This window comes from Mauremys mutica, chromosome 15 (assembly GCF_020497125.1).
Source record: "Mauremys mutica isolate MM-2020 ecotype Southern chromosome 15, ASM2049712v1, whole genome shotgun sequence".
Classification (NCBI taxonomy): domain Eukaryota; kingdom Metazoa; phylum Chordata; order Testudines; family Geoemydidae; genus Mauremys; species Mauremys mutica.
The window spans coordinates 37992116-38003220 of NC_059086.1; the positions used below are offsets into that span (position 1 = coordinate 37992116).

General features: G+C 54.0%; 1 protein-coding gene across 1 annotated transcript; it reads right to left on the reverse strand.

Moving 5' to 3' along the window:
• Window positions 1-1100: 1100 nt before the first annotated feature.
• Window positions 1101-3189, reverse strand: LOC123349889 (lysozyme C-like). Its single transcript, XM_044988158.1, has 3 exons — window positions 2839-3189; window positions 2304-2382; window positions 1101-1295 (listed from the first exon to the last, which is right to left on the reverse strand). The coding sequence occupies exons 1-3, from the start codon at window positions 2990-2992 to the stop codon at window positions 1229-1231; spliced, it is 300 nt and encodes a 99-aa protein (XP_044844093.1). The 5' UTR covers window positions 2993-3189; the 3' UTR covers window positions 1101-1228.
• Window positions 3190-11105: the final 7916 nt, after the last annotated feature.

Consider the following 11105-nt stretch of genomic DNA (forward strand, 5'->3'; position numbering starts at 1 on the left):
GGTGGGGATGGACGAGTGGAGAGGTGTGTACCGGGATGGATGGGTGCGTATGGAGATGGATGGGGGATGCTGGGAGCGATGGATGGGGGGTGGGCAGGTGGATGGATGGATGGAGAGGTGTGTACCAGGATGGATGGGTGCGTATGGAGATGCTGGGAGCGATGGATGGGGGGTGGGGATGGACGAGTGGAGAGGTCTGTACCGGGATGGATGGGTGCGTATGGAGGGATGGAGGAGGAATATGGGGCTGGATAATGTAGTGACGCTGGCAGCTGATTTAAGGCTCAGGACAGTTATTTCCTGCCCAGGGAGCAGCTCCCCACCTGCCAGCTCTGAGGCCTTTCCCCAGATGAGACACAGCCCCAGAGGCCAGGGGGACGGACGGGGTTCACAGCACTCATGGGGTCAGGTGTTGTGTGTGCTTGTTCTCCATCTGCCTCACCCAAGAGGTGGCGGCATCTCAGCGCTGGGCGAGCCGTCCCCATGCAGCGTTATGTGTGGCTGTTACCAGCTGCCCGCCCCAGAGGTGGCTGCATTTCAGTGTCAGGCCATTGATGCATGTTGTGTGTTATCAACAGAAGGACCAAAGGCATCGGTTGAGGCTGAGGAATCTACTTTAATAGGAAAAGAACCCGAAGTAACACAACCAAATCAACTGGAAAATCAACCCAGACGGACGTGAGGAGAGGGCACCCTCTGCGCTCCCACACTGCACCCACCTGAAAACCTCCCACCAGTTCTACCCCTCCCCAAATCTGTATGAAGGGGCTAGATTGTCCTCACTACCTGACTGAGCAGAGCCAGGGAGAGAACCCAGGAGTCCTGGCTCCAGCCCCCTCACTCTAACCCACTAAATCCCATTCCCCTCCCAGATACAGGGAGAGAACCCAGGAGTCCTGGCTCCCAGCCCCCCCCTGCTCTAACCCACTACACCCCACTCCCCTCCCAGAGACAGGGAGAGAACCCAGGAGTCCTGGCTCCCAGCCCCCCTGTTCTAATGCCTAGACCCCACTCCCCTCCCATAATCCCGGTTCCCAGCCCTCTTCCCCCTCCCCCCGCTCTATCCCACTACCCCCATTTCCCCTGGTGCGATGGTTCAGGAAGCTGAGCAGTCGGATGCTGGGTCTTGGATTCGGGGGGTGATTCCATTTGGAAAGGTCTGGGGGAAGGCGGCAAGACAGGGCCTGGAGAACTCGGGGCAGGACGGAGCCCGATGCCGGGGCAGCTCTCACACGCCGCATCCTTCTACGTACTGCCACAGATCCTGGCCTTGGCAGTACGACGTCCAGGCCACCCTGGCGGAGGAGAGAAAAAGAATCAGTCGCTACCGAGCCGAGGTGCCTCATTAAACACACCCGAGGGGTTACAGGCTCCGGCCTTGGGCAGGCGAGACCCCGGTTATTCTGCCACAGACTCTGCTGCTCTGTGCCTCGGTTTCCCCTCCTGTGAAATGGGGGCGCTTGCAACCCCATCTCCCGGGGGGCTGGGCTGAAGGAAAATGGTTAAGCCAGATAAGGAGCTGAGAAATTAGCTCCTAGTCGCACTGCCCGTTATGGAGCAGGGCCCAGCCCGCAGACATCTAGTCAGGCTGCCAAAAATCAGGAGATTAGCAAAAACCCACACCAAAAAAATAAACAAAACAGCTTGAGGTTTGCAAACAAACCACCAGAGTCACCAAAAAATCATGCTAAGAAAAATAAGTAATAAATAAACCCAAAACACCTTCGTTATGCAGAAAAATCATGAAATGAGCAAAATAAACTGATGAGGTTTGCAAAAAAAATTCATGAGATTAGCAAAAGAAAATTAAAAGAATAATTGAAAAACTGAGACTCACCAAAAAAGACGTGAGATTTTCAGAAAAATCATGAGATTAGTAACAAAAATAAACACTCATGAAATTAGCAGAAAATCCTGAGATCAGCAAAAATAAACACTCATAAGATCTGCAGAAAAATCATGAAGGTTTTGGGGGTATTTTTCTTACAGTGCTTCATTTTCGGGTCCTTTTCTTCGTTTCCTGGCGTGTGCAAGTGTCTGGGGGCGGGGGGGGGGGCTGAACCAGCTGTTTTCTCATGCACATCTGGGGCAGGGGAGGTGTCTCTGCCGAGACGTAGCTGGGAATTGTTTGGGGTCTTTGCTCACGGGTGTCGGGGCGGATCTGGGGTCTGAGCCTGTTGGGTGACGCTCAGCTCACGGTTTCCAGATTTCTAGCTTTCAAAAAAGCCGAGATTCTCTTCTACACAAGACTCCAGGATCTCCCCATGTCCCCCCCTCGTGCCCCCCAGGCAGCCCCCACTTACCAGGCGCTCATGCCGTTGGAGTCCTGGGCAATGATCTTGGCGCATTCAACATCCGCTGAGAGGTTGTTGCTCATCAAGTCTGGGGGGGGGGGGGATGGAGGATGGGTGAGTGGGGGGGAGCAGAGCAGGGGGGTTCCGTGTTCCCCCCTCAATCCCTCCCACCCCAAGCCCACCCACCCTATTTATCACACAGGTGACATTTCCACCCGTACGGATCTCAGACTAGCCAAATGAAATACATGCACTGAGATGCAGCCACATCTGGGAGGGCATCTGGGGAACAGCCGCGCATAACACTGCATGGGGATGGCTGAGATGCAGCCACCTCTGGGGAAGGGAAGCTGGGGAACAGCCACGCATAACACTGCATGGGGATGGCTGTGATGCAGCCACCTCTGGGGAAGGGAAGCTGGGGAACAGCCGTGCATAACACTGCATGGGGTTGGCTGAGAGGCAGCCACCTCTGGGGCGGGACAGCTGGGGAACAGCCCGACAAGGCTCCCTCCAAGAGAGAGGCTCTCTCCCCCGGCCTCACCGCTGCAGGGAATTTGGCAGATGTTGGAGCTGTACTCGTCCCCGTTCTGGCACCAGTAGCGGCTGTTGATCTGGAAGATGCTGAAGTCGGTGCTGCCGTCCCAGCTGTTGTAGTTGGTGGCCTGGGTGTTGTAGCTGCTCTCGTGCGCGGCCATGCAGACCCCTGAGTCAGAGAGAGGGAGCTCAGCTTGTTATGGCGGGGAAGGGTCAGCAGGGGGCGCTGTGACACACCCCCGCAGGCGAGCTTGGAAGACGCGCTGCTTGTTGTCAGCACGGCGGGGTATTTATAGAGGGCGCTGTGGCAAGCAGAGCCAGTCTCGGCCTGGTGCCCTTTGGGCAAGGTGGGTCGCTCCGAAATCAGGGCACCTTGTGCCCAACCCTGCGGGCTGGGCTCTGACAGACTGTTCTTAATGTTTGCTCTGAATACTGTGTTGGTGCCTCAGTGTCCCCTCCGCAGTTCTTAAGTATCTAGGTGGTGGGATCAGGGGGTGAGGTTGCTGCAGAGCAAAAGGCCAGTGCACCTAAATGCCTGACACTCTGTCTCCTAGCAACTGATGGCCTGGGCCCTCCTCCCCTGCAAGGGGATGCTAAAGGTGGGGGAGAACAAAGAGGTCAGGTGACCTCCTGGCCCAGGAAAGAAGCTGGGGCTGGAGGGGTTTTTGGGAGTCTGGAGCTGACTGGGGACGAGGAGTGAGGGCAGATGTGGGGGTCTGGCTCGCTGCCCCCCAGAATGGACCCGGCCGAGGGGTCGGGTTCGCTGTATCTACAAGCTCTGTGTTAGACCATGTTCCTGTCATCGAATAAACCTCTGTGTTACTGGCTGGCTGAGAGTCACGTCTGACTGCAGAGTGGGGGGGGGCAGGACACTGTGGCTTCCCCAGGACCCCGCCGGGGCGGACTCGCTGGGGGAAGCGCACGGAGGGGCAGAGGATGCTGAATGCTCCAAGGAGAGACCCAGGAGGTGATGCCGTGGGAGCGTCTTGCCCTGAACAAGTCTGCTCCAAGGGAGAGGAGGCTCCCCAAAGTCCTGCCTGGCTTGGTGGGGAGCAGTTCCAGAGCATCGCCCAGGGACTCCGTGACAAGCTCGTAGCTAGGTGCTGGCCACTGTCGTGGAATTCACCGTGGGAAATCCTCCCCGTCTTGTTTTAGGTATTAAATGGCTTTGCTGGACCCTTCTCTGATGCCTGTGAGGCCTCAGGTGGTTGAAGGGATGATGCAGAATGAAACAGAAGCAGCCTGCAAAGGTTAAGCCTCTCCCTGACCCAGGAGGGGTGTGTGCAACCAGGGAGAAGGTGCCGGGTGGATGCAGCTGCTGATTTCCTGTAAAAGTCCCCGCCAGGCTGTGAAGTATCAGAGGGGGAGCCGTGTTAGTCTGGATCTGTAAAAGCAGCAAAGAATCCTGTGGCACCTTATAGACTAACAGACGTTTTGCAGCATGAGCTTTCGTGGGTGAATACCCACTTCTTCGGATGCAAGTGGTGCAGCAGCAAATGGAGGGGACTTTGGCCTTTGGTTACCATTCCCCTGCCTGCTGCAGCACGACTGTCTGTTCCACTCCTGGAGCCAGCCGGGCCGGAGCAAGACAGCCGGACATAGAGGGAGCTGACGGACACACGGGCAGGGGCTGGCCTCACTTCATTGATCTAGATCAGGGGTGGGCAAACTTTTTGGCCCGAGGCCTCATGTGGGTGGGGAAATTGAATGCTGGGCCATGAATGTAGGGCTGGGGCAGGGGGTTGGGGTGTGGCAGGGAGTTGGAGTGTGGAAGGGGGTGCGGGGTGCAGGAAGGGGCTCAGGGCAGGGGGTTGGGGTGCAGGGGGTGCAGGAGGGGTGTGGCCGGGAGCTCAGGGCAGCGGGTTGGGGGCTCAGGGCAGCGGGTGTTCGTGATTGCAAAGACAATTGGTTTCTCCAGGCGACTAGGAAAAACGTGGGAGAGAACTGCACCCATTCTGTATGGTGGAGCATCACAGGCTAATTGCAATGGTAGCTAAACATCAAAATGTGTAAGAACTTTGGCTGACATCAACGGTGCCTTTGCTTCCTTAAACGCACACTCACACTCGTCAGTCCATTTTTTTCTTTGCTTGTAACAGTTCACGTTGTCGCCAGACTAGGCAGAGATGTACCAAGTATGAACGTCAGCGTGGCATGTTCTCTTGCAGCGGTGCTTAGAGAACAGCCTTCTCTTTCTCTGGTGTTTTCCTTCCGCCTACGGTATTCCAAGGTATTCAGCTGAAGATTTGACAAACGCACTTTTGTCCTGCAGATATCTCACAGTCAACATGCAAAACAAGGCCTTCTTTGCAGGTTGATTGTGAAATATCTGCGAGGTGCTATTTGTAGGTATGCACTGAGCAAAAAAGCACAACTCTGGGCTTGCAATATTTTGGCTGACTGTCAGACTTAACAGGGAGGTCCACTGACTCATTGCTCGTCTGTCCACGCTCTTTTGCAAAAACTTTGGAGTGTCTGTCCCTTATTCCTTGAAGATTTTGTGATCACCTTGATATCGATCCAATTCACCTTGAGCTTCTCAAGCTAGGATCCGCCAGATAATGGTGGATACATCTCTTCAATCACTTTTAAGGGTAAAACGACTGATTGTCCATTTAGTTGAACTTTCACCTGCAGTATCCCTTTGGGGATTAACTTTTCTCCAGTATAAGTCTTCAAAACCGTGGTGGCTTCTTCCAGGGGAATGTATGACAAAGTCAGGTGATAGGCAGATGCAGAAATCAGTGAAACAGCAGCTCTGGTATCAAGCTCTGTTCTTGTAGGAACTCCTTCGATCAAGGGTGTAACCCACCAGCTTCTGATAACACATGTAGCACTAGGTGTTGGTCAGTGTCATTAGTGCTCTTGTCTTCTTCCACATTATGAATTCCCGAATTTCGTAAGTATGGTCTTCGTAGGCGTCTTCTTGGATGGACGATTGCTCTGTGTTGCTGGTTGTTGAACTGTGTGACCGGTCAATAACTTCTCCCAGATCGGTCATTGTGTAATCCAGAAACTCAGGGTCACTCAAGGCATCACTTAATGTTTGTCCAAGCTGATAATACTCTGACAACTTCCTTAAAGCAGCAATAAACTTGGCATTGACTCTCTACTTCCCAGATGTCGCTGATGAAACCCGATACTGTTCTCTTATGGTCAATGAGGTCCCGGTAAGTTTTCAATTTTACTTTCACCCCTGCCAGGGTCACGCAGCAATTCATGTGCCTGCAGACCCATCACCATCAGCCAGGTTGAAATTCCTCCTCTGGAATGGTGGTGTGGGTTGCAAATTGCTCCACCCGTGAGTCGTGGCTGCAGTCGCCTTTCCATGAGGCGAACTGGGGCGGCCGCCTCAGGTGCCAGACTGGGGGGGGGGGCATTAGGACCCAGAGTGTAGAACATTGTGTCTGCTGCTGGTGCATATGCATTGTCTCTGCTCTAGATGCACAGAGATGGTGGGGTGCTGTGCTGGAGGAAGGAGGGCGCAAGAGACATTAACAGGCGGGCAGGAGAAAAGCTGAGAGGGAATAACAGAAAGCAGCAGGAGCTGCAGGGAAGAGAGGAGGAGGAGCCTCTAATGTACCTTCCGAGCACCCCAAGGAGCCTGGACTGATTAACACCAGCTTGTCAGGGACCTTCCTGTTTCCTGCTGCTTCCCTGAACCCGCTTGAGGAGAACAGGCAGTCAACTGAAGTAGTAGGAGCCAGTTAGGCCTTAAGAGGCTGATATCTTCCCTCACTCAGGCCTTGCTACCAGCCTGCTTATCTGTCCCCTTCAACTCAGTGTGAGAGCCACTATAGCTGGCACAGAACAGCAGTCACGAGTGAAAGAAGAAAACTCCCCTCTGGGGCAGCATTCAGAAAAAGCAAGAAAGCAAAGGAAGCTTTTCTAGCTAAGCAGGAAGGAGCTCTCCTGAGATACAGAGACACACATGTTCACGCTGAGCCTTCCGGCCCCAGTGAGGATGTGAGTGGTGAGGAGATGCCTGATCTTCCAGGTAGTCAGAGTGCAGGTGACCTGGCAGCTACTGCAGCATCCATATCTCCATCTCAAATGGATGTAAACCAGGCACATTCCTGAAGAAAAGTGTAGATCAGAGAAGAGTGTGGTGGAGGCACAAGAAACAGCTGCTGCTGAGTTTAGTTCCTTGAGTCTAGATGATCCAGGACTGTGGACCCACTTGAGCAGTAGCCTGAGGGACTTCCTTGTACTGCCTGGGCCACAGCAAGTGAAAAACTTCATGTTCCCCAAAGAGAATGAAAATAATAATTTCCATCCAACACATTCCTGGTGTGACATCCCCAATGGTGACAAAGTGGAGAGGCCAGGGCTTATGTACTCAAAAACCTAGAATGCTGCATGTTGTTTTTGTTGCAAACTCTTCCAGTCTAATGTTCCAGCTACAGGAACAAAGGAAAAATCTGGCTAGAAATGTGGCCTGCCATGAGAAGGCAGCAAATCAGCAGCGAACATTCCATAGGTGGAAAGAGCTTGAGATGAGACTAAGGTTAAAAGCCACCATAGATGATCAGCATCAAGAGAAGATTGCGTCAGAGTCTCTTTGCTGGCAAAATGTCCTGAAAAGGCTCATTGCCATTGTGAGGGTGCTTGCTGTCCAAAACCAGGCACTGCGTGGCACTCCAGATCAGCTGCATGTGCCAAACCATGGAAACTTCCTTAAAATTGTGGAGCTGATGGCTGAATTTGATGCTGTACTCCAGAAGCATCTAAGAAGAGTCACCACCCAAGAAATGTCCACACACCACTACCTTGGAAAAACAATTCAAAATGAGATCAGACAGTTACTGGCAACAAAAGTCAAACAGAAGATTGTGGCAGATCTGAAGTCAGCAAGATGTTATTCTGTTATTCTGGACCACTCCCGGGTCAGGGAGAGGCTTAACCTTTGCAGGCTGTTTCTGTTTCATTCTGCATCATCCCTTCAACCACCTGAGGCCTCACAGGGGCATCTCAGGGAAAGGGTCCAGCAAAGCCATTTAATACCTAATACAAGACGGGGCGGATTTCCCCCGGTGAATCCCTCGACAGACGTCCCCCAGGGGCCTCCAGCACGTAGCTACGAGCTCGCCACTGACTCCCTTGTCTATGTGACGGTAAAACTCGCCGAGTGCAATAGGACAGGGGGACGGTGGCGCACGGGGGCCAGGACGCTCAGCGGTGGCCTGGGGGAACGCCTGGATGGGGGTCGTCAGCCTAGGTGGCTGCCCCAGGACTGCCAGGGGTACAGCTGGGAGCGCCGTGTGACCGTGAGACAGGAGCCAGCTGGAGGTGGGTTAGAGCAGGTCCGAGGTGGAGGGGTTGCCAGATTTTGGGGGTGCTGTGTGGGGCAGGAAGGGGGTGAGGGTGAGGGTGGGGGGTGAGCAGGCGTCCCAAGATGGGACATGGAGGCTGGACACAGGCAGGTGCTGCCTCTCGGGGCTGGGCCTGTCACACACACTGCGCTCTCCCCATCACTGGCCATATTCAGCCATCATGGCACCATCCTTGTGCCAGAATCCCAAGGGCCTGTCGGAGGGAAACAGCAGCTGAGCGACTCTCTGTGGGCTCAGTCCCTGGGCATGGGGGTTAAATCAGAAACAGTTCATCACCCCCCAGATAAACCCAGGCTGATCTGGGCTGGGGATAAACTGGGCCCCTCCCCTGTGTGAGCCAGGGATGTCTACACTGCATTATAAACCTGGCTCTGTGGGACCCGGCTCTCCGGACTCGAGGTTTCCAAGCCGCTGCTTGAGCGTCCACACTGGATTGTAAACCTGGGCTTGCAACTGCTGGAGCCGGGTCTTCTGGCCATGCTGTAGCACCCAGACTGCACCGCGCAGACCTCCTGAGTCAGGGCGGTGGTTCGAGCTGCATCCACGCTGCAAACTGACAGGGCTTGGCCCCTGGGTGGGTGGGTGCGAGGACCCGGGTCCTGAGTGCTGGTGACCATGTCAGACACAGAGGGGTGCGTGGATCCCGCAGCGTCCAGGTCCCTCTCCAGGCTGCTGCAGCACAAGCCTCCTTGCTAGGAGACCCTCGCCCAGCCAGCCCCGCATCCACCCACATCTTGGGGTTGGGCTAAAGCGTCACTTCCAGACACAGATGTCTAATCTTCATCTATGGGGGGGAGGGGAGAGAGGGGCAGGGGCCCCCCCAGGGCTTTCAGTTTCATTTCATGTCACCTCTCAGTCCGTCCTGGCGTGTTTCTGGGAACCTGGAGATAAAACCCTCCTCTGGACTTTCCTACCTGTCCCTGCTCAGCGTTCACGCCCGGGCAATGTCCGGCCCACCCGGGGCTCAGCACACCCCACACGACGCTCAGGGCTCGCTGCTCCAGCCTGGGGATCCCCACCAGAGGGCTGGAGAGAAGTTAAACCCAGAGCGCTCTTGGCCCTCTGGAGACCAGAAAACACCAGGAGCTCCGGTACTTGGAGCTGGTGGGTCAGTCACTGCCCAGTGGGTCTGGTCTTGGGGCAGGGGCTGTGTCAGGGGAGCAAAGGTGGAGGGGCTGGAGTGCAGCAGGGTGATGCCCCGACTGGCCCAGGGCGTAATATAGAGCAGCCCTGAGGCTCCCCTGACCCAGCCTCAATCTCCCATCAGTCCCTACCAGGAGGGCTGGGGGAGAGTCCATAATAGCAGCACCTGGAAATGAGACCCCACAATCCACCTCATGTAGGAGTCTCCTCCAACCCCAGACTGTCCCTATCACACCATCGGTGGAAAAGGAATCCCTGGTCTGAGCAAATTAAATTGACAGATTTTAAGGCCAGCGAGGATCATAAATGATCATCTGGCCCCCGGTCCTGCATCGCACATGCCGCAAAACCTCCCCCAGCCCTCCCAGCATCCAGCCCAGATCTGGTGGTCAAGCTAGCACGTTGCTGTCAGACAGAGACGTCCAATCTCGAGGAAAAGACACCAAGGGAGGAAGTGTCCACCATGTCCTTTGGGAAGCAGCTTCCAATGGTTAAGTCCTTTCTCTGTTAAAACTGCCAGGTTTCAGAGTAGCAGCCGTGTTAGTCTGTATCCGCAAAAAGAACAGGAGGACTTGTTGTCCACCTTACGTCCAGTCTGCATTTCTCGAGTGTTGGTAAATGGTATAAGAACCTAAAACCAGCCAGACTGGGTCAGACAAATGGTCCATCCAGCCCAATGTCCTGTCTTTCTACAGTGGCCCGTGCCAGGTGCCCCAGAGGGAATGAACAGAACAGGGAATCATCAAGTGTCCATCCCCTGTCGCCCGTTCCCAGCTCCTGGCAAACAGAGGTTTAGGGACACCTGGAGCAGGCAGTTATGTCCCTGCCCATCTTAGTTAATAGCCATTGATGGACCTAGCCTCTTATTTGGACTTCACACCATCCTCCGGCGAGGAGTTCCACAGGTTGACTGTGCGTTGCGTGAAGAAATACTTCCTTTTGTTTGTTTGAAACCTGCTGCCTGTTCATTTCATCGGGTGATCCCAGCTTCATGTGTTATGAGAAGAGGTAAATAACACTTCCCTAGTCACTTTCTCCACACCAGGCATCGTTTTGTAGACCTCGATCATTGGCAGCTACTTGTCGGTACTTTGGTTCGCTATGAAAGATATTCAAGAGAACAAACAAACAACATCAATCAGGCTTATGGCTAAAAGTCAGTACAGGAAGAAAGGTGAATTACACAACTGACTTCTGGGAAGCTGCCTCATGCAGCGGTGTTGCTTCCCCCTAAAAGTGACAGCCCTAAAACCCACCCGGTGAACAAACAAAAAAGTCCTGAGCGTGTCACCTGAAGCCAGTTTGAGTCGATCCGGTTTCTGCTGTGTGTTTCTGGTGCCACGCGCCTTCTCTCGCTGTTCCGAACACATGTGTTCCCAGGGGCCAGGGGCATGCGGGCAGGATGGGGCACACAGTGATTTCAGCCTGGTCTCTGGACCACTCACGTACTGGTGTGCGAGTGTAACTCCCGGCTTGTCACTATGGTGAAGCACCCGCGTGTCCCAGTCGTGACAGTTTTCTCATCGCATTAAGCCAAAGGGGACTTTGGCTAATGCAAGGTGGCCCGGGATCCCTAACATAAGTGAGCAGGATTATAGAAAGGCCAGTTCCGGCAATATAACTGCTGGAAATATACATACAAAACAATGATGTCATGATGTCACAATAAATGGTGTGTTAATGCATATTAATATATGTGGTGTAGATAGATAGATAGATAGATAGATAGATAGATAGATAGATAGATAGATGGGGTGGATGAGGATAGATAGGGTGGATGAGGATAGATAGATAGATA

Coding starts and splice junctions, on each gene's coding strand:
- LOC123349889 (XM_044988158.1), bottom strand. CDS start 2,992: ATGGCCGCGCACGAGAGCAGCTACAACACCCAGGCCACCAACTACAAC. Junction 2,383..2,838: donor CTGCCAAATTCCCTGCAGCG/GTGAGGCCGGGG, acceptor CCCCCCCCCCAG/ACTTGATGAGCAACAACCTC. Junction 1,296..2,303: donor TCCAACGGCATGAGCGCCTG/GTAAGTGGGGGC, acceptor CTCCTCCGCCAG/GGTGGCCTGGACGTCGTACT.